This window comes from Acipenser ruthenus, chromosome 12, assembly GCF_902713425.1.
Source record: "Acipenser ruthenus chromosome 12, fAciRut3.2 maternal haplotype, whole genome shotgun sequence".
Taxonomy (NCBI): domain Eukaryota; kingdom Metazoa; phylum Chordata; class Actinopteri; order Acipenseriformes; family Acipenseridae; genus Acipenser; species Acipenser ruthenus.
In genome coordinates this window covers 40,543,902-40,569,144 of record NC_081200.1, presented here as the reverse complement: position 1 = coordinate 40,569,144, position 25,243 = coordinate 40,543,902, and the positions used below count along the sequence as shown (strand labels likewise).

Here is a 25,243-nt window from a genome sequence, read left to right as displayed (position 1 = left end):
CAATGTGCCTTTATACTATTATAGATGCAATAAAGAAGGAATTCCCGGAACAGGCAGACGTTTGAGTAAAGCATTTAAACACGTGTGCAAATGTGGTGCAGAGGCAATCCACTGCACATATTGAAAGTGAATCGAACTGTCCACCCTAACTAGTGAATACTAGGAGTTATTATATATATATATAATACAATGCATGTGTTACATTGTATCACTTAATAAAAAGGGCTTCTGTTTTAATATTTTGTCTAGTGTCTTCTTGAGGTAACAATAGCGAAAAACTGCGAGTCAAAGTAACTTTTAGTCTGTAGGTGTTCAACAGTTACAAAAGTAACTGAAAAATAGTACATTTTCTTACAGAATAAAACACATTGTAAAACTTTTTCAGTTTAATGTTGTTCTTCATGTCCTTGAGCCATGTGGAATCCAGGCTATGTTACTGCCCACCGCATAATTTATTTCCCAACATTTCCATTCTGGCCAACTTATGAGTGTTATATTTTGAATAGGTTATAGTTGGGTTGTGAAGGTGTATGCATCCTAGATTTGAAAATAAATATAAAAACAGAGGTAAGTGGTTCTTTTGTTAGGTTCATTTATTTATTTCATTTTATTGCAGTTGAAACATCATAACGCTATGTAACAGTGATGATTCAGGCAGTTTACTAAAAATAAAACAGTGGATGCTGCTATCAGTCCTAAAGAGTCATGCTATTGGCTTGTATTCAAGTACAAATCCCACCCATGGTTCTAAGGCCAGTTTATCCTCCCAATCTTACTGAAAGCATTGTCAGGTTATGTTGAAAAACATTTAGAGCAGTACATATTGTATACTGGCCGAGTTGAAAGGAAATTCATGAGGCCACTGAGAAGGAGCAGGCTAAATCCTGCAGCTGTTGACTGGCGACAGCGCAAATAAAACATTTGTACACAAATATAGTTTTTTAAACAGATTCTTACATAAGTTTGTATATTAACCTGGTAAAATGAAATTGTTTTTGTTACAATGTTTGCTGTGTTACCATATTTAAAAAAAACACAACTACTGCAGTTGTTTTAAATCAGTTTTATTGCAATGAATGTGACTTAGAGATTTACGATAATGAAACTCCCTGAAAAATCCAGAACTAGTGCAAAATGGTGCCAACCCCTCCCTACCCCCAGCTCCAATCAAATGAATTCAGAAAACATGGACCTAAGGATGAGTGGATCCATGACCGACAGAAATGAAACATTGAGTAAGAAAACATTTAATATAACAGATATAAATAGTTTTGAAAGATGGGGGAGTTCGAAACCCAAGAAACGGTCTCCAAAGTCACAGTGAAGACGATTTAAAGTTTAAGAACTTATTTCTTTCCTGAGATGCTATATATATATATATATATATATATATATTGTTTGCATAGTATTCTGCAGCATCCCAAATATAATCCCAAAGTAGTTGTCTAAGTGTCAGACAATTAATTTATTACTCCCCATCATTCAAGGTATAATAAAAAAAAAAAAAAACCTGATCCTCCCCATCCATAATTAATTCACGAAACAGCGCAATTTGTGTGTAATTCCTTACAATTAAGGAACCGCACACCGTACATACACAACAACGCTTCAAAGTTGACCCTATAAAGACACTACCAACATATTAAAGCAATGCAAAAGCTCAATCCTTCCTGAAATCACGTGTCCTATCCAATATCACGGCATGGTGCTCAGAGGAGCGGTTCAAAGCGATATGAATGTCCAGCCTCAGAGAAACAAGGGCATATTCAATGAGACTGGCAGTTTTGCATTGCTTTAAAAAAACTGAACGTTATCATCATCAATTTACATTTATTTTAGGACATTGTGTTCTCCCTTATTTAAACAAAAAATAAGAAAAAAATAAGCACATCACCAAACTCACAGTATTAGAGTTTCTTATCGAGTACTCACTCCTGCATAAACCACACACACATTTGTATTATTATTATTATTATTATTATTATTATTATTATTAAACAGCAAGCAATTGTTTTTCTAATGAAACCAGCTACTGCATCTATACAAAAGGTATTAATCACTATATCCAGCCACACAGACAAGAGGGATACTTGGAAAAACAGGAAGACCTGGCAGTAAACCTGCATTTATTGGGATTATTTAAAAAAAAACTTTATTCATTCATTCATTTATTTATGTATTTATTTTCTTAATAAACTCTTTATTTGTTTAGGTATTTATTTATTTAATATGACATACCTTTTACACAGATACAATGCACAGTTCTAATATGCAAAGAACAAACAAAACAAAACACACACAACAGGTTAGATTACTAGACCTGAACTTCTGCAAATCAAGCTGCAGGAAAGGTATCTCAGCGAGCTTATACACAGTCAACTTTAATTTCAATGTATTATTATTATGTAAACAGTGGTATTGAAAAGTCAGGAACATCTCTAAAAGCCTTCTGCAAATGTGACGCAAACAGGGTGCTTCATCGGAGCATCAAACGACACAAAGGGGTGTGTGTGTGTGCAGAGTTAACTTGTTCTCTAACTTGTGGCTTTTCAATAGTCCTCAGAACATAGGCAAAATGAACTCTTAGGACACTTGAAATGCTTTGAATATGCTCTAAATAAAAGAATTGACAACTTGATACGACAGCCAGGATTGAGACACAAAAAGACACCCCACTGCTTAAGAAACAAACATGCTTTTTGGTTTGGTTTTCCACAGTAGAAATGGCAAGCTCTTTTTTATTTGCTGCCTTTTGTTTAAACAGTGCTGGTGATTCAGTGATTTTGAGTATTTTTTTTAGGCAGTGCTTTGCTTGTAACATAAACTACTGTACAACTTCTACTGGCTTAGTGTTGGAAAATAAAAATAATGTGTACAGTACTCTGTTAGGAAATGAACACACATTGACATACGTATTATAAAAAGTACTGCTATATTGTAGACTGCAGACCAGTGTCTCACTGTCAATAAACAGATCTCTAGCACCCCCTGGTGAGCTTGAAAGGTACACATTAAGGTTCGCTATTGAATCACTTCTTTATTCAAAAGAAAAATGCAACAGCAAGGTTAAACTTTTCATATTTTTTTCTGTACAGATCTGCCATTTAAAGGCTATAGGAAATGTGTGTTTACGTCATATTTTACCTATAAACTATAAAAGGTGGTAAACTGTAAAAAAAAAAGCAGATTTCACATTTATTAGCAATAAATCACATACCTGAATTCGCTTACACAAAAGGAAAACTTAATTGTATATACAATGTAGAAAAGCAAACATTATTTTTTATTTTTATATAACATTTAAGCTTTACTCAATGTATACGCTACTAAAATGTACTTATTATTTTATTTATTTAACATTTTTTCAGCCATCTTTACTGAACTGACTCTTATTCAGCTTAGCTGACATAATGATATAACTTGAATATACAGTAGAAACAAATAGTTAACTTTTTGGAACCTACTAAATGTTTTCTTCAGCACCCCAGCTGCAAAAGCTCATAACATTACCCCCTATATTCTAATGATCACAAGATGCAGAAAGGAAAAGAAGCTCATCACTGTTACTGTCTCAGCCACTGACTCGTGTGAAATAAATGCCAAGCAACATAGACCAGACTTTAGAGATACCTGATGCTGGCCATGGTTGGACTTGAGGAGGAAGTGTCAAGCTCTTTCACAAGCAAACAACAGAACAGGCAGGAGCATTAAATGCAACCCCTGTCCTGTCCCTGTGAGAGATCTTGCAGTATTTAAGGGCACCTGAGTGGATGGGCTTCACAGGCCTGGCCGGCTCTACTTGGAGGTGGTGGCAGGCACGATCATGGAGAGGGCTCTCCTAGAGTTGGTGACCTGCCGCTGCCGAGCTAAGAAGGACTGTCCCGTGGGTGTGCCGCTGTCACTGCCATTGGACCCCTGCCCCAACAGCCTTGACTCCACTGCCAGCTTCTGGAAGCTCACACTCTGCCAAACAGACGCCAGCGTGTTACGACAGCTTTCCTCAGCAGACTGTCTAATGCTTTAAAAAACAAAACGCGTGTCCGACTGCTTCAAGGCCCTCCGTTCTCAGTCCCCATTTTTGTGAGAGGAAAATGAAAGTGGTATCCATGGTATCGGGGTATCAGTAGTAATATACTTCAAGAGCTGGTTTTACAGACCCAGATTAGCACGGATATTGGACTCCTCAATGTTAACTTAGGTAAGGCAGTCCAAGAATAGAACTAATCAGGGTCTGGAATACTAGCTGTACATGTATATTAGATGTACATCACTTTCTAATGCAATAGGTGTGTTTTTTTTATTTATATATGATTCAATTTAGATGTAATAAAAGATATCCTACCTTGTTGTACCAAGCAGTCACTACAAGTTTCTCCTCATATTCTCGCAGTTTCGCTTGTTCACATTCACGCTGCATGGAATGAGAATCAAACAGTCATGTTAATCCATTTTCATACATGGACACTGTGACACTGAGCTGCGCTAATTTGGTATTCTTTCAAGACATTGGAGATGCACTCAGCAGGCACACTTCACTTCACAAGTTTTACATCGAAAGGTGAAACAGAAGATGGTGTTTGATGTTTCAACTAATCTGAGCATCGTGGAAATCTGTAAATGTAACAAGCCTGGATCAACCCAGGGATGTGAAACAGAACAGAACAGAACAATACAATGCAATTGGGGCTGCAAATAAAATGAGAATTACCTCCAGGGTGAGGATCCTCTTCTCTCTCTCCATCAGCTGGTTCTTAAGGGACTGGATCTCTGCCGAAGCTGGATTTAGTTTAGGATCCAGAGCTCGTATTACCTGGGTAAAGACATAAATGTTGTTCAGCATGTACTCATATGCCAGTCTGAAAACGTGTACTTTTATTTATTTATTATAGTAAAGTCACCAATAAAAAATAAAATAAAAGCAATAACAAAAAGCAAATAAATGCAATCCTGTACCAGCGTCAAATGTGCCGGTGCTTAACTAGAGAGATGCTTTTCGGAAGTCACTTTTCTACTCCAAATGCCATGAACGTTAATGTTAGTAAAAGCCGTGCTTACGTTGCGAGCCTTCTCCAGGTACATTTTGTACCTCTCCTCCATTGCTCGCATGTCTTCATCTTTCTTCTGCAGTGCAGCCTGCAGCTCGTCAGTCTTCAGTGCTAGGAGGTGAAAAACACAGGGAAACCATTTAATCTCGTACAGAATAGGGCAGTACTGTACTGGAAATGTGCTTTCCTTTGTAATAACTGGCTTGCACATACCCAGTTCTAACCCATGTCAGGAATTTAAATGCGTTCCTAGCACCCCCCACCTCCACCCCGTCCAATCGCACAGCGTGATGTCATTCTGCTACGATCATTGAAGATTTATTCAGGGTCAGCCCAAAGCTCTCCAGTTTTAGGCTGCCTCATTTATGAAAGTTGTCCCAGGTACACCTGGTAGAGCCACATTTGCTTTTTCCTTTGCTTGACTGATACCTACAGCTCTGCACAATCTCAGGCTGAAGGTCCTCGATAAGTTCTTTTTTCTTCATTATCTCATCCTTTGCTTCGTGCAGTTGTACCCTAAGAAGAAAAAGAAAAAAAAATGAAAATGTTCTCCACTGCACATATCAACTTTCTTTCACTGTGCTGGTAAGTGATTTTGTCTTTTGGATTTGGGGTTGTGATGCCAAATCAGATTCTATTCAGGAGTTGTTGTTTTTTTTTTTTTTTTAATATATAAATTTAAGTGCCAATAGTGTGGCGGCTTTGTGCTGTGGCCGCAGCCATCACAAACACTCAGCCGAAACTAATTTTTATTTCTGACGTGCTCTGGGTCCTAAGTGGGATCTTCTGGGATGATGACAGCACAAGGTCATCCAGTCCCAAGTCCTGAGTTTCATTTGGAAGCTTAGTGTAGTCCTACAGCAGCAACCAGGGCAAGTGTTTTATGTTTATAATTGGACATCTACACTATTTTGGCAGAGGTGCAAACTTCCATTCATGCTGCTAAGTACATTTGGAGCACAGTTCAGCTGGTGCTCAAGCAGAGGTTTGTGGGACTTGGAAAGCAGCAAATTCATCTCCGTGAGAGAGGGTGACGAGGTTTGAATTATCCTGCAGGAAATACACAATCTACCAACTAACTAACACAGTTAGAAATCTGGGATTTATTTTTTTTAAAACAAAGCACCCATTACTCAATGCAGTCTCCAGTGATCATGTACAGCAATCCTTCAATATGATGGACTGACAGCAGGTTTTCTTTTTATTAAGGAATAGGAAGTTGAATTAAGTGTTTGTCATGTAGCTTCTTTCATGCATGGCAGAGTACTGATATTTTAAAAGCATGTACAATTCGATTTTTACTTACATATGGGCATCCAATTTCCTCTTCAGGTTGGACTGAATAAAACAAAAGACATAATAATCCTTTTCAGTATGCAATCTTAAAGAGGGATACATAGAAAGTCACAAGTACAATATGCACCAGGGCCACTGACACAAGATACACTTTTCATCTTAGTAACTAATTAGGACAGACAGATAGAGAGAATTCCCTTGATAAGTTATGTTTCCATTTTACTGGTAGAAAATGTCTTATTAGTAAGTAAACCTACTAATGCACAATTGCGAAAAGACCTTGAGCTTTACCATGCAGTACATATGCAACAATACTTCACCTACATCCTCAGTTTTAGCTCCTTGTCCCTGCAGGGCTTTCTGGAGGTCTTCTACCTGCTGCTGCAGCTCACAGATCCGCTCCTGGTTCAACCTAAAAACAGCAAACAGAAACAGCTTGTTCACCCTTCAAAGAATGAGGTGCGTCACCAGTTTGTAACTATAATCCTGAGCTAAGGCTCTTTTATTTGGAGCAGATCACAGGACTCAACACTTCCAAACTCCGGAAGAACTTGCTACTCTTTGGTAATAGCAGAAAGAGCCAGGTAAATGCTGGTTCATACTTCAATCATGCAACCGTCCATGAGGGCCATTTCCAGTCTCTCCAGTGGTACATTCCAAGAGAGACTAGTGCCCGAGCTGAATTTTGCTCAGCTCTTGCTGGTCATGTCGCACCACGGTCTCCCACTAGGTCGCAAGACTTAAGTTTGACCCAGCTTCAACTCTCAATGGAAATCCGTGCATGTCCCACACAGCCCCCATTTCGTAGTGACCTGTTCTCTGTTTCCAGCTCGCTCCTCCTGCGGTGTGCTTCCTCAAGCTGCCCCTGCAGAGCTGCGATGCGCTCGTTCTCAGAGCCCTCCTGCTGCACGCGCAGCATCTTGTTCTCATGCTGCAGGCGAATGAACTTCTCTCTGAAATGGGAAAGCAATATAAAAGAAAAGGGGTTGAATTAATGGTCTACAGGCGCAGAGGACCTTTAAATAGCATCCCTTATTCAAGTTTCAGAAAACATCCTGTCACGGAGACTTACTAATAGAAAACAAATTCATTCAATGACAAAGGTTGAGACTCAAATGGCCATATTTCCAAAAACGTTTACTCCAGTCTTTAAACGAACTCCTGCTTTCATTAATTTGTTAACTAATCATCCTATCAGGTAACGAAGAGCTAACTCTCCCCAAACACAACCAGATAAATCAGTGTATAAAATAATTTACCTGTACTCAACAGGCAGAATCTCAGCTGCAAGGTTGTCATGACTGGGACTCCCAGCAGGAATTATGCCTTCAATTAGAAATGTCAATTTCAGTGTAATATTCATTGGATGTGGGTAATCATATATATCATTTTTTGTTTTGTTTTTGCATTCACTGGAACACGTGCATAATTGAGTCTTCTTTTTTCAACACACCTTTTAATGTGGTACCTGATGCAAGCATTGTTTATTTTTATTGTGGTATAATGTTTAAGGAGAATTTTACATCCACATGTTCTGATCATCCGTAGCATATACCCTTATGTATATATTGCAATATAACAGAGACATACTGTACCTGCTTGCAATAACTGGTGTTGCTGCACATGTGTACATTTCAGCTCCTCGTTTGTTTCCTTAAGAGAGTCTCGCTCAATGATCAGCCTCTGTTGGTGAAACCATGAAAATCACAAATGGCTTGCAGTAAAGTAATATTTATTCAGAACATCTGTTACTAACTTTGTGTTCTTCATGTCACTCTGTGACAGTGTAACACTGTAATAAACAAAACTACATTATTTCATTATTAAAACTCAGCCATACCTCCTTCTCTTTCTGCAAAGTGTCATACTTTTCTTCAAACTGCTTCATTTCAAATGCCAAATTATCAGCCCGTCTTGATTCGTCCGAGAGCTTCTTGTGTAATTCGTGAACCTTTTAGAGGAAACAAAACTTTCCTTGTTAGCATACGTCAACGTTAACACACAGGAGTAAAACAATCTGGGATGAGACTGCGTTTGACCCCCACCTGCCTCTTGTACGTCTCCAGCTGTGTCCGCGCTGCGTTGGCTTTCCTCAGCTCCTCCTCCAGGCTCACTGAGCTCTGCATGTACGTCAAGTTCTTATCCTCCAGAGACTTCACCTGCTTGCGCAGGTCAGCCAAATCCTCCAGCTTCTTCCTGTAACCCTCCACCGATGCCTCCAGCTTCACTGCCCGGTCAGAGCAGCTCCTGTAGTGGCAGACAGAAAGAAGGGTAGGGTGAGCCTTGGTGGTTCACATGCAAGATGTACAGCATAGTGTTTGCTGCGATATCTTTTCTTAGGATCAGGTGGACATTGGATATAAAATATGTGTAATTCAATGAAACTTTAAAGAGAAAAAAGATATATATATGGAGACTAAATAAATCCCTTAAATCAGAAACAAACAAAAATATATTCGATATAACTATCCTAGACCTAAGCATTCTTATAATCTGTTGAATATAGCAGGTTTATATTATGTTCTTATTCTGTTAGGTACTGAGGCACAGAAACTTTATTTATATATATATATATATATATATATATATATATATATATATATATATATATATTTTCTACCATACTATCTGAAGGTGAAACTTTGTAGCCAATTATTAACATTTTGAGTTATCTGTTTATCAATTACTTTTCTTCTTCACACACAAACGCATACATATTTCTAATAATGTATTTTTCTTTTGCTTGGAGACCAACAGCAAATTGTATCTGTTAAAGACTGACTAATTTAAATCGACTACTTTCTCCATGTAGCTATTTCGGCAGTATTATTATTATTATTATTATTATTATTATTATTATTATTATTATTATTATTATTATTATTATTATTATTTGTTTATTTAGCAGACGCCTTTATCCAAGGCGTCAGTAAACATCAAGCTCAAGGCGCATTCCACTTTGCAGAGAACCACTCTTTACATCTTCTACAAACATAATTCCCAGGGGGTGCGGAATCTAAAGAAGTTTCTCTTGCAAAATATCAGACTTGTTTCAGATCAGTGCTTGCACTTCGCACTGTGCATACTGCAGCACACAATCCAGAGCAACGTGCGATCAGTTCCTTCCTCCACTCCCTGCCTCCTTACCTCAGAACGTCAAGCTCGTCCTTCAGGGCTCGGGACTCCTCTGCCAGGCTCGTCAGCTCATCGTTGCGGTGCTGCACCTCGATCAGATGTTTCTCCAGCTCCTCGCAGTGGATTCGGTAATCGTCCTTCGCTGCTTCGAGTCTGCATCGCAAATGGAAAGGCATGATGAGTCGGGGCTGTGGAACTGGGGGTCTTAGGTCTACCCCAAAAACGATAGCTAAAGAATAACGAATGCTATGGAGAATTCTAGGTGCTAGGAGTTGCAAGCGACAAATAAGTGACTCCAATACAATTCACCCTTCCCACCTGAAGTTTTCTTCCTGTAGCTGCTCAAACTGTAACTGCAGCTGGCAGTACTTCTTGCCCGATGGTGTAACAGGGTCATCAAAGGAGTCCAGCTGGTTTGCTCGGTCAGCCAGGACATCGTTTTCGGCCAGTAGACTGTTTCTTTCCTCCTGTAGTGCAGTCACCTAGGCGGATGGGACCACAGTATCACAGCACACGCACATGAAGGCTGTCTGGTAATGCGGGGCAGAGCAGGGGGGTGCAGGGCAGGGCAGGGAGCGGCAGTGCAGGGAATGGAATGGAATACTGCTGAACAGACTACATTATTCTAGTATCCCCTCACTGAACAGAAAGGTGGGTAGCTGTAGATGCCATGATGACTAAAAGCTTGGCATACAGTACTGCAGTTCTAGGTTTTTATTGGAAGTTTAATTAGATGTACTTTATACTACAGGTTATAAAGAAATACAACTGCTATGTAATATGAGAAGTGAAAATCCTAAATTCTGAATCTGAAACCTCAGCGGCTCTGAATGAAGTTGATATAAAGCCTTACATGACAATGCAACGAGTCATGAGCTTGAACACTCCGCCTTGGAGGGGAAACATTATGCAAGGAAAACACCATTGTGTTGAGAGCGTGTGTGTGTGTGTGTGTGTGTGTGTGTGTGCGTGTGTGTGTGTGTGTGTGTGTGTGTGTGTGTGGTTGGGGTAAGGGGGGGGGGGGGGGGGGGGTTAGTAAGTATCATTAGAGCACATATAGAGAAGGACAGCAACACGGTGACATACATCTTCTGAACAGGCTTGATCTCGTGGTTTTGGTTATTTAGCAACCCTCCCCTCCACCCACTACACATGTTAGATGCCCTCATAGCACCAGGGTACACTGGGGTTAATTGTTTGTTAGCTACAATTCTCATGCTGCACTTACATTTTTGGTATGGAACCTTACCCTCTGTCTTTTCCTGGAAATGCTTTTTTCAATTTTGTCATTTTACAGAATCTGTCGAAATTAGTCCCAGCAAAACAATGTATAATTAACAAACAAATACAAACCTAAAATATATAATTGATGCATATTCCCATAGCACCCCTGTCTGAAATATTAATAAAAGGACTACTTATTTCAGAAACATTCATTGATCACTAAAATAGCACGTGAAATCCCAAAGCTATAAACAGCATGGAATCAAGCCAAAATCAGTTTGAAAGTGCTAAACTTGCTTCTGTATTCTAACCTAGGTCTACCTTTTAATTTCAAACTTTAATTTATGTATGCAGCGCTAACAACCCTTTCTTTTATTTTTTTGGTGCTAATACACTGTACTCTCAGACATTCACTGTCAGAAAATAGTGCAGTAATAACAATGGACTCTGCTGTGCTTGTCAGTAAATTTAAATGTTACAGCAAACCCACCTGGATGTCTAACTCCTGACACCTTTGAGCAAGCTCGTCCTTCTCTGCTAAGGCTTCAGCCAGCTCCTCCAGAGTTTTCTTCAGCTGAAACATTGTGGGACATTAACAGCAGGTTAGAAAGCTGCACGTATTCTCATTATTCACAGAATGTTTTTATGAATAAAATGAAGTGGTATGAAAAGTTCCTGGACTGTTGTTAATAAAAATAAAAATAAGTTGTGTTTTATTAATAAAAACAGACTTTAAATAACTCACATGTTCATTCTAAGATGTGAATAGAGACTCAAATGCTATACATTAAAAGCAGAACTCTACAGAGCAACAGACAAAGCTAGCCTGGCTCCCGGCATTGTTACTCAATTCCCACTCAGACTCCAAAGAGTCATTTACAGATGCCAGGGATGGGTACATGCAACCTGGCAGACAGAGCACTGTGCACCAGTGAGCCCTTGGATATCACTGTGAACTGGCTGGCTGGCTGGCTCAGTAAGCTCAGTGTTGTTCAAATGAAATAAAAATCACAACACTGCTATAGTCTGCATGCTTCTCCACTGAATCACAAGATTATTACCTGCTGTTCAAAATCCCCTGATACTTCAGTTCCAAAAGTGGCAGTGGTTTCTTTGCTCATCAGCTAAAAAACAGAAAAAAAAGGTTTCCTGTCAAACAACCGGATGGGACGGATACCTCCTCATTTGAATATTATGTAAATCACGGTGTCACACTAAAAACACAATAGGTTTATAGCTCCAGTCATTATAAGGCAGGTACTGGACAGAATGCATGCCAATGATCAGAGAAGGTAAGACAGTGCAGGCTGGTACAGTCCTACTTTGATAGTATATTACAGGTGGTATTTAAAGTAAAGACAAAAGCTAAATCACCTGCTGTTACTTCAGCAAAAGACGGACTTAAGGTGACATAACCAAGGCTTTAAATAAACAATTAAATTATGGAAGACATCTTTAGCATTATAAATTACCTCTTGAATTGCAGTCATAACAACATGCTGTACTGACTCCTCCAAGGTCATGATAATCTGAATGTATTCTGGAAAAACAAAATCTGTGTGTGAGTTAAACATCTCATTACATTTGACATCCAGCAAACTGTAAAGTGCTCTACTTACCTCCAGATAATCTCAATAAGCTACAGAATGCCTTCATAACAATTGAATAAGCACTTCTCTGGAATATATGTAAAGACATGCAGACGAATGGATTGACTGACTGACTGAGCATCTGCATATACTGACACACCTACACTGCAGTATATCCCAGCCAGCATAAGCAAAATACACACAGAGCAGTGCGAGACAGAACAGACAGTAATGTAAAAGCAGTCACCGTGTTTCTTTTCACACTTGATGGCACAGCCCAGGATGAGTTGCAGGAGCATCCCTAGGTGCACAGGGTGTGCATGTTCTGCTATCAGATTCATATCGGGCAGAAGGACATCTGAAACCTGCTGTGCCAGAACCTGTACGGAGACAGCTCTGACATGACATCTGAAAAGAACCTCTGAAACAGAATAGCTGAATACAGGGGTTAATTTGTAAACAAAAAAGGTACCGGATCTTATAATTAACCCTGGATGAATCTGAATTTGTAAGAATTTAAAATGGTCAATAATGCAAAGGGTGCCAGTGCATTCCAGAATAAGAGTTTAAAAGGGTTAATAATGCAAAGGCTGCCAGTGCATTCCAGAATAAGAGTTTAGAAGTAAAGAGGAGACACTGGGGTTACCTCGTTGTAATAATCCACAGTCAGCTGCAGGACCTTCTTGAGGTTGTTAACCTAAGCAAACACAGAGCAGAGTTTCCTCAATGACAAACACTGACATTCTCTGGAGCTTACAGTTTAGGGGGCTTAACCACAGTGGAGATGCTACAGTTATTATTATTATTATTATTATTATTATTATTATTATTATTATTATTATTTTACCAGTGTCAGCATTAATAATCTAATCAACAGTGCATACCTCAGCCTGGTCGAATTTTTTACCTCTTCAACAACATAACTGAATACAATAATAACACAACAGAAAGATGTTTGTTTTAGCATTTTAGCCGTAGCAGAGACTAGCTGGGCTCAGTTTTTTGGATGCTGTACATTTATTGCTTATGTTCGGCAGGTAAAAAGAACCGACAGGCTTGTCAGCGAGAACGAAAGCCGTCCGTAGATCTTCAGTGCTCTCGATGGGTAATTGTGTGTTTGTGAAAGCATTTGTGAGGATGTAAAGATATTGATTATCATATTTGAAGCCCTACCTTCAGTCTCCAGTTGTCACCAACATCCTCTTTAATACGACTCAGCCATGCTTCATTAAACCAGGAGGGGTCTCTGCGAAAGTTGAAATTGACATGGAATGCAACAGAAATATTATATATATATATATATATATATATCACACAGGGTGATTAGAAAGTAAGTTTACCACATCACCCTGTATAAAGAACTCACTCCAAGGTTGGAAATAAGACACACTGCACAGCTGTTTGATCCATTTCTGGTTTTACTGTGAGTTTAACAGAACACACCTGAGCTTGTTACATATACTGTACACTGAGGCTAATCAAGCTCACAGTAAAAACTGGAATGGTGAGAGTGCTATGCAACAGGAATCTTATGTCCATCTCTGCACTCATACTTTATACAAAGCATATGGAGGGAGCTTACATTTGATGAAGAGCCTGTGCCATTGCCACTCCACTGGTGAGATCATGTACAGTCTTACATGGTGAAGGGGTACTGAAGGTCTGTAACTAGAAAAAAGAACAAGCAGCACAGTTACAAAAGTTCATCCTCGTAAGAATGTAGAATTGGTTACAGACAAGCTGAATTTGGTAAACCACAGACAGGGAAAGCTCATGGGAGCCTAATCCATAAATAGCCAGGAATGCCTATTAACAGCTATGCAATGAGAGCATCTTACTTCTATCCCCGAATTGCACTTTCAAACACAGCTTGTAGGCTTTAGCAAAGTCAAACAGCCTACTGCAGGTATTAAGAGTTTCTCAAAATCAAACTAGAATCACAATGCCCATCTGGAGTCCACTGGAGTAAACAGATGGTGTAAACTGTTTACACATGTACTTCCTCCAGTCCTTCTGTTATTATCCAATCATATTGAGCTGTTGAGTTGTGTGTGGCTCAGGTTACCATATTAAAGCTTACTGTGATCATGTTTGATACTACCAGCCTGGCAACCAGAAACCTGAGACTGGGATATACAGCACTGACCTCCTGAAACTGGACCGTACTTAAACTGCAAGCAAACACAAGCGATGACATCTGACACACCGATATGCAGGCTTATACATGCATTTTCCTTTCAATGTGTTGTTTGTATTGTTTATTTGCTTGCTTGCTTACACTTTTGGGACCCTTTTTAGACACCAAGAACACAGCTCAGCTAAAAAAACGCTTTGCCACGGCAGCTTGAATGGTAGAGGCTGCAACAATTTAATATCTGAATAAAGCAAGATGCATTGAGGCTAAATGAATGAGGACTGACTAGCGACGGCTCAGCCCATGCTACAAGCTGTCTAGAGCATGGAGGTTCCTGCTGTGGACGAGAATGAACTTGCTGCGGAATCTGGAAATTCAGGAGGTGCAAAGCTGACAAACAATCTGGAAGTATACAATACAGGATATTCTCTTTGTGTTCGCTGACAGTAATAGCTCACTGTCCTATTTGAGCCTGAAACCCGACCTCCCTTTCTGCAAACAAGAAAGTAATCTGAAAAACAAACCCATCGCATTTTAAACAAAACCTAGATCACTCGACCCATTTTAAATGGCCATCAAGTTAATTATCTTCAGTCTCTGAACTATTACACGGTGTAACGACCCAAATAATTGTATTGATAGATATGAGCCCATGTAAAAGCATGAGAGCTGCAGGTGAATCAGCTTGTAATCAAATGAAGATCTGTTTACACAGTGCCCCTGAATCCAGTACTAACAGGAGTGGAGCAGGTAACAGTGACAACGCGTCAAGGTCTCTGTGCTTTCTGACCTATAACCCTTTACTGTTTCAGCACTGCAAACCACATACAGGTACACTCAGAACCGAAGACCATTAAACTAATATAATGCAATATTATGCATATCTGTATCTGACCCCCTAGCGGATTCCAGTATAATGCGACTGTGATTGAAGCTCAGATGAGAGTCCTACCAGGAAGTGACTGTAGTGTTGTGGTTTGGAGAAAGGTGAGATTCAGATTCAGATTCAAAGTGGGGAAAAAAGAAAAAACGCCGCCTTGATAAATATACAACCTACACACAGCAACAACGCATCGCTAATCGAGAGAGAGAGAGAGAGAGAGAGAGAGAGAGAAAAAAAAAGTTTTGCTGTCAGGAGCTAAGGTAACACAAATGCATTTTAAAATTATTTTTATTATTATCAATTTGGATCTTTAACAATTAGCTGACATCGTTCAAAACACGCAAAGAAAATACATACGTTTTATTAACAATTAATCGACGATAATAATTTCTAGGTAATACATTTTGGTTGTATTCGTTACCTGTGGCTGAACTGTATCTAGTCTAACCGATAACACACCTGCCTGACCATCCAGTCGTACTACGTACTAACTACCTGCGGAAGGAGAATTCTTGGCAAACCTAAGTAAACTGGCAACCATCAAGCGCAATGTCCGTTTGCATAGATACGCGTTTACAGCCATTCTAATTCATAACCTTATTACACTTACCCAAATAATAAGGCTCTCGCATAGCACCGTTTTATTTACTTCCATTATTTCCTGTTTTATGTCCAGGGATTCCTTTACACCTGTCAACAGTATTTTTAACCCCCCAACACCGCTGTTGACCTCACCTGAGGTGAGTGTATTTTTTGGTGTAAAATTACGTAACCTGCTATGTTTTGTGTGGGAATAAGGAAATTGTCTCCTAACGTGAATGCACGGTGTACGCAACTAGCATAGACTACCCAGTGGAATCGGATTGGTTAGGGGCAAATGTGTGCGTGAGCATTGTGACTTGGCTGCCCTATACTAATACATAGAGATTAGTATAGATTGACGCGAGTATTCCTATTCTTAAACCAATAAGGTAGTGCTTGGGGCTGGTCTATTGGTTTTCTATGGCGATAGGTAGAGGTAGCCCAGGTGACTGTTGTGTTACGTGTATAGGAGGTGGGGCTCACGTATTTAACCGTTGAAGTGCCACACGGGTCAGCAGTATAGACAGGTGTATCCAGACGGCGGTAGCACAGATTAGAATACAGTTCTTGTTTAAATTATAGATAGTCATTCATGATTTATCTCATTAAGTGCCATTGTCCTCATTTGAGAATTGGCTACTTTGTAATATTTTGTAGCATTTTTAACTGGCATCTGTCTGTTATAGTAATGTGCTCTTTAACTATTATGATAACTTACTATAATTTTGTCAACCACAAAAGTTAAGTCTAAATGTACCTGCTAATTTTGCAGTTATAGAAAACATTTCACTGCTCTGATTATGGGCACGTCTAACTACATTGACCTCAAAACAGGACGCTGCAGTTTGTAGCCAAAAAGAAGGATTCCCATTTTGTTCTGTGAATAAATATTGATTTAGAATGTATCCAATTACATAAATGCAGCTTGTGTTGTGATTTTTTCCAAAGAAAAATACATTTTTTTCAATTTAAGGATCCCTGCAAACACAAACTAAGTGAACTGAGTTTTCAAGTGAAAAGTTACTAACACTTGGCAGAGCAGCTCAGGACAAGGGAAAGGTAGAAAGATAACGTTTTCTGACCTTGCTTCCACAAAGAAATTCTGTGTACATAACCTAGAGGCAATGTGGCCTTGAGCACTTTCTATTTAAAACATGTAAGGTAAACAAAACAAAAAAAAAGTGGATATTGCATCATTTCAATCCAGATTTGTATTTGCTGGTCACACAACCTCATGGTTCTTTGGTCTAGTTTACTAAAACATGCTTTTAAAACAGAAAGACCCCTCAAAGCTGACTTTGAGGATCTGATGAGGGTGAAACATTATCACTCCTGCTCTGTGCTCTGCTTTGAACTTGCTATGAGCTTGTCTGGAGAATTCTAACTGCCCAGGACTGAACTGACCTCTCGATTCCAATGAAACCAGGTGACAAAATGACCTTTCAACTTTGCTGGTCCCACCTCCTCACCCTCTCTATAAGTTGGGCCAAAGGTCACATTTACCCCCTTTTCCACTGGCACCTCCAAGGGCTTAGGGCTCCCACAGTACGGGAGGTTTTCCACTGGCTATTTGTCGAGCCGAGTGAGGACAAACCCTGAAACTCTGGCCTCCCAACACACCTGAATTTGGCTCGGAGCCAGGCAAGGCCAGGGGTGGGGTTCACGATTTTCGTCATTACGTTGCGACGTCGAAGGCCGAGTATCTTGCTTGTCAGATTCAAATCACTGCTGTCTCCGAGAAGCATTCTTCTCCTCTTTGTGTAATCAGGCCATTGTTGCATTTCAGTTGTATTCAGTAATATATGAAGAACAGACATGAATAAAAACACAAGCATAACCTCTGAAGCCGCCATTCTCAACTCAAACACAGCGCCTCTTAATACAGCATCATCTGCATGCGACTCCATGCATTCATTGTGCATGATGTCAGTTGCATGGCTTGGGTTCTGCAGGCTCGGCACAGTCCTGCCGCAGCTCGGTTATACAGTGGAATAGAGGTAACTGTCACATGGTTTGGATGGAATGAGGAAGGGCAGATCAGTGCTAGGCAAGCTCAAAGACCAGTTAAAGACTAATAACACAGTCAATAATATATTGGAGCGTCAGAACCCGGAACTGCTCCCAACGATTGCAAACATGATTAAAAGAGAAGGGAAATAAGTGACATATAAAGACTGCTCTTTAACATGTTTCCATTATTTTAGCTACACCTCTGGGTTACTGGGCACATTGTAGTTATATTGACCTCCATTTCAGGAAGCTGCTCCCTCATTGACCCCACATTACATTTCATTGTGTAACTGTAAGTAGATGATTGCTTCATCAAATCCATTTCCTGACCTCACCCATGGCCTTTTCTAGGTCATGTCATCATAATACAGCTTTCAAGACCAAGGTTAACATTTGAGCTGGCATGCCTGGAGCTATTACCTGTCAGTCATTAACCAAAATAAATAAATACATATATATATATAAATTACAGTTCAGAAAACTATCTGGTTGGTGGGCAGCTTGTAATGGGACTATCCAGTGTTTCATCATGATGTGTTTCCTCATTAGCAGTAGCCTGTGGTAATGAGCCTCTGGCAGTCAGGAGTGTGGTTAATGATTGCTGGGCTTGTCCATTGCATTGTGTATAGTGACGTTGCCTTGCAGCATTTTCCAGAAAGAGCGGCCGCTCAGTTTCGCTCCCTTCACACAGACTCTTCACCTCATGGGTACTCACTGCTCAGGTGCTAGCACAAGGTAAGCGTTCATTAAACTCTTCCTTCAGCAAACTGTGTTTCTTTTTTTCATATTGTGTTGAATACCACTTGCAGTGTGTTTAAAGTTAGCACTAGTACAGTAGTTTTATTATGCAATTGTAACATGCAATGCTTTTAATAATGACCTGTTTATATCTACTACTGTACCATTTTATTATTATTACTTTTATGATTTTTTTGTAGTTCATTTGTCACAAAAGCTGCTAGAAGACACTGTCAATGCAGAGCAGGGGTAGCACAGCAAGCAGTGCAATGTGATTTTCTCCTATCCCATCCAGCCCATCCAACTGGCCCCTCTTGTGGAGGTTGCATGCTGTACCCACATTGTGTGCTGGTTTTGTGATGCAGAGTTGACACCACCATCATTTGTAAAGCTGCATTTGCTCTCATGTCCAGAGATGAAAGGCTGGTGTATTGACTTAGGCTAGTGTATTAACAGTGAACAGGACCAAGAATGACAGCGTAAACCCTGACGCTCACACACACGATGGCAGATGCAGCTGCACTGGTCATCGTCTCAGTGGTCAGAAGCAGTCCCTAGGGTGTGTCAGCTGCAGTGCTAGAATCCTAGAATCGTGGCCCCTCCACGTATCTGCAAATAAAGGGTTAACAGTGACATTGACCTTTTTTAAAAAAAGTAACTTGTTTAGGGGTACCCTCTTAGTACCTATGCATGTTTTGCCATGTGACCTTTGACTTTAGGTCAATGTCACCACGCCATTGAAAGCTCATATCTGAACACCCTTCAGTCATGCTTCTGTGTACAAGAATTCCTGAGATATGAGCAACATTGTGATTTTTAATGTATTTCGATATTTTTATACAAAATGAGGAGGGAAAAATGTCTGAATATCATTTTTATTTTGAAGTACCCCAAACTCTTGCTCCACCTGCTGCCCACAGGACCCTCAAATACCTGCAGGGGGTCAGTGTGCCGATATGATATTTCAACAACCGGTTTACTGGAATTGAAATGTTGCATTTGTTTATGATGATATGTGTTTATTTCTCTTCAGATTTGACCTAATTAACGACCACACAAGAGCGCAAAGTCTACCCAGCCAGACCATGGTCCTTCCGAGAGGCGTCTGCTGTTACCTGCCTGTTAATTACAAAGTGAGGGGAGCCTTTGCCTCCTCTCATGATGATGACTGGCTAATAAGGAAAAAGGTAAACCACACTGATAAAACCTTCTCAGGAGGGGGGAGGAGCCTGTCTGCTGTGTCTTTAAGAAGCACAAGACTTTAACAGGTTGTCAGGTTGTACAGTTCAGTATTACAGTAGGGTGCCAGCACTGCTCTGTGTTGTTCATTGGATCAAGTTAATCAGAGTTTTTAGTGCTCAGGTTAATGATAATAGCTCGGAGTGTGAAGGTTTACTGTGTTTAAGGTATGCTAAGATCAGCACTCTGTAAATCAGCTGCACAATGACAGTATACTCTAGATAGCATTTTACTTCAACAGTAAATAAATGATGCAAAGAATGGGGCTAGAACACATGCATACCTGTGGGGGAGTAATATAGTTTGGTGTTTACATCGCTATGGTTTAGATCATTACAACAGGACCCTCGGTGGCTGTGATTTTATACTTGTCATTGAAAATCCTATGCATAGGGGAGTGCATTCAATGCATTAACATGCACTTTCATCTGTTTTGTACTTGTTTTCCTTTAGGAATCACACGCACACAGCAGGCTCTGTTTCCACAATGACTCCCACTGCCCCGTGTGCCTCCAGACAGCCACCTTCCCCGTGGAAACAAACTGCGGACACCTCTTCTGTGGTAGGCACATCTTTTATTATTATTATTATTATTATTATTATTATTATTATTATTATTATTATTATTATTTATTTCTTAGCAGACGCCCTTATCCAGGGCGACTTACAATTGTTACAAGATATCACATTATTTTTTACATTCAATTACATTATTTTTTACACATTATTTTTACATACAATTACCCATTTATACAGCTGGGTTTTTACTGGAGCAATCTGGGTAAAGTACCTTGCTCAAGGGTACAGCAGCAGTGTCCTCCACGGGGACTGAACCCACGACCCTCCAGTCAAGAGTCCAGAGCCCTAACCACTACTCCACACTGCTGCCCCTTTTATAACAGAGGAGCTAGATTCATAAAGCCCTTTACTCCAAATCAGCATTAGAGCAGTGTTATCACAAAAGGAATAAAACCATTTCAATTAAACTAAACAACGCAGACATTTCATTTATCTTGGAAGTAGACAAGTTGTTTGTTTTTGAATAGCACTGGCCATAGTAAATATCCTGGCCATAGTTAACAGATCCTTGCATTATAACTGATTCTCTGTGACCAGCACTGTTTGATAACACACACACCCCTCTCCTGCTGCTTTCTCATGTGATGGTGAATGAATGATTAACTGCTCTTAGCGACCTACTTCCTGATGCACTGGGTGAACGCCGTGGTTATTCCTTTACTGTGTGTGGCAATAAACCTGTCTGCGTGACACGTGGATTTCCACGACTGCACGTTGGCTGACGTCAGTGCAGATCCACACGTAAGGGTGTGCTGGTTACCAGGACACTGAGACGAGTGCTAATTGGCCACAAAGAGATAACGGCTCTGGAGCAAGATAATGCAGGTCAATGGGGAGATGTCAGCCAGTCCTTACAGCTCTTAATTGCAATGGATGTTTACATCGTTGTAAACAATTCAGCACAATAAATAATCAAGACTGAACATACACAAAAAACCACACAACCCTAACCTGTAATGTCTTCCCTTGCCTCCATGGGGGCATCTACACCAGCCTGTCTTAAAGGCTCGTGACTATGAGGTCTAACCTGATTGGTATAAACCAATCCTGAATTATTAGATAAAGCAACATCATATTTAAAGAGCGATTCTTCTTTCAGCTCCCTGTTTAATTGAATACTGGAGGCATGGCTCGTGGCTTGGAGCGATCAGCTGCCCTCTCTGCAGACAACAAGTAAGTGAATTAAAACAAAACTGAGCTTACACGTGAGATACATTCACAGAGTACATATGCAGTTTCGATAGTGCTGGTCCAGTGCTAAAGGATACGGTGTGTCATAACCATGTTTCCTTTATTCAGGTGAGTATTCTGTGCAACCTCTTTCATGAAAACCAGAGAGATCAGCAGGAGAGGCAGGTCTTGCTAGACATCAGGGATTACAATAAGCGCTTCTCTGGAGAGCCCCGCCCGGTGAGTACAGCCTACCTGCACGCACGCACATACACACACACACACACACACACACACATATATATATATATTTTACTGTAGGCTGCTGTAAGATACAAGCTGATATTCACCCCACCCATGTGGGATTGATTTCAGCTTGTACATATACAGTGTTCCCTTTCATGATTCATTCATACACAAATTCGGTTACTTCACCGTTAGGCCATGTTAACAGTAAATTGTAAGTCCTGTATAATGGCCCTTCACCAATTCGCTGTTTTCAAAATGTAATGATTTTGTGAGACAGAGACAGGTAGTAAAATAAAAAGGGGAGCACTGTATATATTAATATATGATAGTAGCACGCTTGTCTGCTGACTTGTGGGAAGTTGTCTTTCCTATACTACTCTCCAGATTTCAGTGGAGTAATCTTCTCTAGACCTATCCACAGGTCTGCAGTACTTGAGACTTGCATGTGAAATACCGCAGAGTCGTACAGGGATCAGACTCCAGGGCCGCCTGGGCTCACCGCGCTGCTCTCTGGTTCTGTGCAGTACTTGAGACTTGCATGTGAAATACCGCAGAGTCGTACGGGGATCAGACTCCAGGCCCGCCTGGGCTCACCGCGCTGCTCTCTGGTTCTGTGCAGTACTTGAGACTTGCATGTGAAATACCGCAGAGTCGTACAGGGATCAGACTCCAGGCCCGCCTGGGCTCACCGCGCTGGTCTCTGGTTCTGTGCAGTACTTGAGACTTGCATGTGAAATACCGCAGAGTCGTACGGGGATCAGACTCCAGGCCCGCCTGGGCTCACCGCGCTGGTCTCTGGTTCTGTGCAGTACTTGAGACTTGCATGTGAAATACCGCAGAGTCGTACGGGGATCAGACTCCAGGCCCGCCTGGGCTCACCGCGCTGCTCTCTGGTTCTGTGCGGTACTTGAGACTTGCATGTGAAATACCGCAGAGTCGTACGGGGATCAGACTCCAGGCCCGCCTGGGCTCACCGCGCTGTCCTCTGGTTCTGTGCAGGTTGTGGATTACCTCTACGACATGCCCCTGTTCCTCAGCCTGGTCCTGAGGGGGCTGTTCACCATGGGTGGGCTGGTGTGGATCTTCTGCCTGAGGATTGCAGTGTGTTGCTGCGGGGCCGTCGTGTCGCTCTCCTCCCCGCTCTGCGTCATTCCAGAGCCGCTGTGCGGGGTCCTGGGGGCCGTGGATGACCTGATGGTGGTCTTCCTCCTCCTCATCTGCATGATCAACATCAACCAGCAGATTGGGCCAGAGAGAGCCAACATTGCCAACAGCACTGTACAAGGAGTGCTGACAGACTCGCTGTAGGGAGTGGAGCTGTCACTGTGTTTGTGCACTTCTGATGGGAGAGGCAAGGTCACAGGACCAAACCCAACTAGGGACCTAATGGAAGCAGTATGTTATAGCTGTTATTGAGATATGAAAGGCCTGGCTCGTGTCTGTCATGGGATATTGTTGTACCATTAACTGTAATTACATATATATATATATATATATATATATATATATATATATATATATATATATATATATATATATATATATACAGTGCCTTGCGAAAGTATTCGGCCCCCTTGAACTTTGCGACCTTTTGCCACATTTCAGGCTTCAAACATAAAGATATGAAACTGTAATTTTTTGTGAAGAATCAACAACAAGTGGGACACAATCATGAAGTGGAACAAAATTTATTGGATATTTCAAACTTTTTTAACAAATAAAAAACTGAAAAATTGGGCGTGCAAAATTATTCAGCCCCCTTAAGTTAATACTTTGTAGCGCCACCTTTTGCTGCGATTACAGCTGTAAGTCGCTTGGGGTATGTCTCTATCAGTTTTGCACATCGAGAGACTGAAATTTTTGCCCATTCCTCCTTGCAAAACAGCTCGAGCTCAGTGAGGTTGGATGGAGAGCATTTGTGAACAGCAGTTTTCAGTTCTTTCCACAGATTCTCGATTGGATTCAGGTCTGGACTTTGACTTGGCCATTCTAACACCTGGATATGTTTATTTGTGAACCATTCCATTGTAGATTTTGCTTTATGTTTTGGATCATTGTCTTGTTGGAAGACAAATCTCCGTCCCAGTCTCAGGTCTTTTGCAGACTCCATCAGGTTTTCTTCCAGAATGGTCCTGTATTTGGCTCCATCCATCTTCCCATCAATTTTAACCATCTTCCCTGTCCCTGCTGAAGAAAAGCAGGCCCAAACCATGATGCTGCCACCACCATGTTTGACAGTGGGGATGGTGTGTTCAGGGTGATGAGCTGTGTTGCTTTTACGCCAAACATAACGTTTTGCATTGTTGCCAAAAAGTTCAATTTTGGTTTCATCTGACCAGAGCACCTTCTTCCACATGTTTGGTGTGTCTCCCAGGTGGCTTGTGGCAAACTGTAAACGACACTTTTTATGGATATCTTTAAGAAATGGCTTTCTTCTTGCCACTCTTCCATAAAGGCCAGATTTGTGCAGTATACGACTGATTGTTGTCCTATGGACAGAGTCTCCCACCTCAGCTGTAGATCTCTGCAGTTCATCCAGAGTGATCATGGGTCTCTTGGCTGCATCTCTGATCAGTCTTCTCCTTGTATGAGCTGAAAGTTTAGAGGGACGGCCAGGTCTTGGTAGATTTGCAGTGGTCTGATACTCCTTCCATTTCAATATTATCGCTTGCACAGTGCTCCTTGGGATGTTTAAAGCTTGGGAAATCTTTTTGTATCCAAATCCAGCTTTAAACTTCTCCACAACAGTATCTCGGACCTGCCTGGTGTGTTCCTTGTTCTTCATGATGGTCTCTGCGCTTTAAACGGACCTCTGAGACTATCACAGTGCAGGTGCATTTATACGGAGACTTGATTACACACAGGTGGATTCTATTTATCATCATTAGTCATTTAGGTCAACATTGGATCATTCAGAGATCCTCACTGAACTTCTGGAGAGAGTTTGCTGCACTGAAAGTAAAGGGGCTGAATAATTTTGCACGCCCAATTTTTCAGTTTTTTATTTGTTAAAAAAGTTTGAAATATCCAATAAATTTTGTTCCACTTCATGATTGTGTCCCACTTGTTGTTGATTCTTCACAAAAAATTACAGTTTCATATCTTTATGTTTGAAGCCTGAAATGTGGCAAAAGGTCGCAAAGTTCAAGGGGGCCGAATACTTTCGCAAGGCACTGTATATATATATATATATAAAGCTGTAAGTATGTACATAGTTTTTGTTTACTGTATATGTAACTATATTTTATGTATTGTACAAACTTTGTATTAATGTTTGTTCTGAGCAGTGTGGCTCATGTTTGATGTCACATTGATGTAGATACTGTATGTCAATAAAGTTTTAATATTATTATTATTATTGTTATTATTA

General features: G+C 40.6%; 2 protein-coding genes across 5 annotated transcripts; one reads left to right on the top strand and one right to left on the bottom strand.

Annotated features, from left to right (window-relative positions):
* Window positions 1-614: 614 nt before the first annotated feature.
* On the bottom strand, window positions 615-16,046 carry LOC117417380 (protein Hook homolog 1-like). 2 transcript variants are annotated; one of them, XM_034029507.3, is made up of 22 exons: window positions 15,917-16,046; window positions 13,872-13,957; window positions 13,463-13,535; window positions 12,936-12,986; window positions 12,537-12,669; window positions 12,173-12,240; window positions 11,762-11,824; window positions 11,191-11,274; window positions 9,795-9,958; window positions 9,489-9,629; window positions 8,387-8,588; window positions 8,182-8,292; window positions 7,937-8,024; window positions 7,601-7,667; window positions 7,154-7,294; window positions 6,666-6,753; window positions 6,352-6,383; window positions 5,479-5,561; window positions 5,056-5,156; window positions 4,709-4,810; window positions 4,343-4,411; window positions 615-3,963 (listed from the first exon to the last, which is right to left on the bottom strand). In XM_034029507.3, exons 1-22 carry the CDS (start codon window positions 15,959-15,961, stop codon window positions 3,796-3,798), a joined length of 2,160 nt encoding a protein of 719 aa, XP_033885398.1. In that variant the 5' UTR covers window positions 15,962-16,046; the 3' UTR covers window positions 615-3,795. The 2 variants fall into 2 exon arrangements, with proteins under 2 accessions (XP_033885398.1, XP_058891122.1); XM_059035139.1 differs by lacking the exon at window positions 15,917-16,046 and adding an exon at window positions 15,728-15,793.
* Window positions 15,417-23,397, top strand: LOC117417381 (E3 ubiquitin-protein ligase RNF170-like). 3 transcript variants are annotated; one of them, XM_059035140.1, is made up of 8 exons: window positions 15,518-15,566; window positions 15,983-16,046; window positions 18,544-18,633; window positions 19,670-19,823; window positions 20,329-20,437; window positions 21,554-21,627; window positions 21,754-21,864; window positions 22,873-23,397. In XM_059035140.1, the coding sequence occupies exons 3-8, from the start codon at window positions 18,602-18,604 to the stop codon at window positions 23,179-23,181; spliced, it is 789 nt and encodes a 262-aa protein (XP_058891123.1). In that variant the 5' UTR covers window positions 15,518-15,566; window positions 15,983-16,046; window positions 18,544-18,601; the 3' UTR covers window positions 23,182-23,397. The 3 variants fall into 3 exon arrangements, with proteins under 3 accessions (XP_033885399.2, XP_058891124.1, XP_058891123.1); XM_034029508.3 differs by lacking the exon at window positions 15,983-16,046 and having other exon boundaries at window positions 15,417-15,566; XM_059035141.1 differs by lacking the exons at window positions 15,983-16,046; window positions 18,544-18,633 and having other exon boundaries at window positions 15,417-15,566.
* The last annotated feature ends 1,846 nt before the right edge of the window (window positions 23,398-25,243 follow it).

Excerpts from the sequence above, each read along its gene's own strand:
- LOC117417381 (XM_034029508.3), top strand. The coding sequence starts at position 18,602 with ATGGGTACTCACTGCTCAGGTGCTAGCACAAG. Across the intron at positions 18,634-19,669 it reads TGCTCAGGTGCTAGCACAAG|ATTTGACCTAATTAACGACC; the intron begins GTAAGCGTTCAT and ends ATTTCTCTTCAG. Across the intron at positions 19,824-20,328 it reads ACTGGCTAATAAGGAAAAAG|GAATCACACGCACACAGCAG; the intron begins GTAAACCACACT and ends GTTTTCCTTTAG.
- LOC117417380 (XM_034029507.3), bottom strand. The coding sequence starts at position 15,961 with ATGGAAGTAAATAAAACGGTGCTATGCGAGAGCCTTATTATTTGG. Across the intron at positions 6,754-7,153 it reads GAGCTGGAAACAGAGAACAG|GTTGAACCAGGAGCGGATCT; the intron begins GTCACTACGAAA and ends TGCTGTTTTTAG. Across the intron at positions 3,964-4,342 it reads TGACTGCTTGGTACAACAAG|AGTGTGAGCTTCCAGAAGCT; the intron begins GTAGGATATCTT and ends TCTGTTTGGCAG.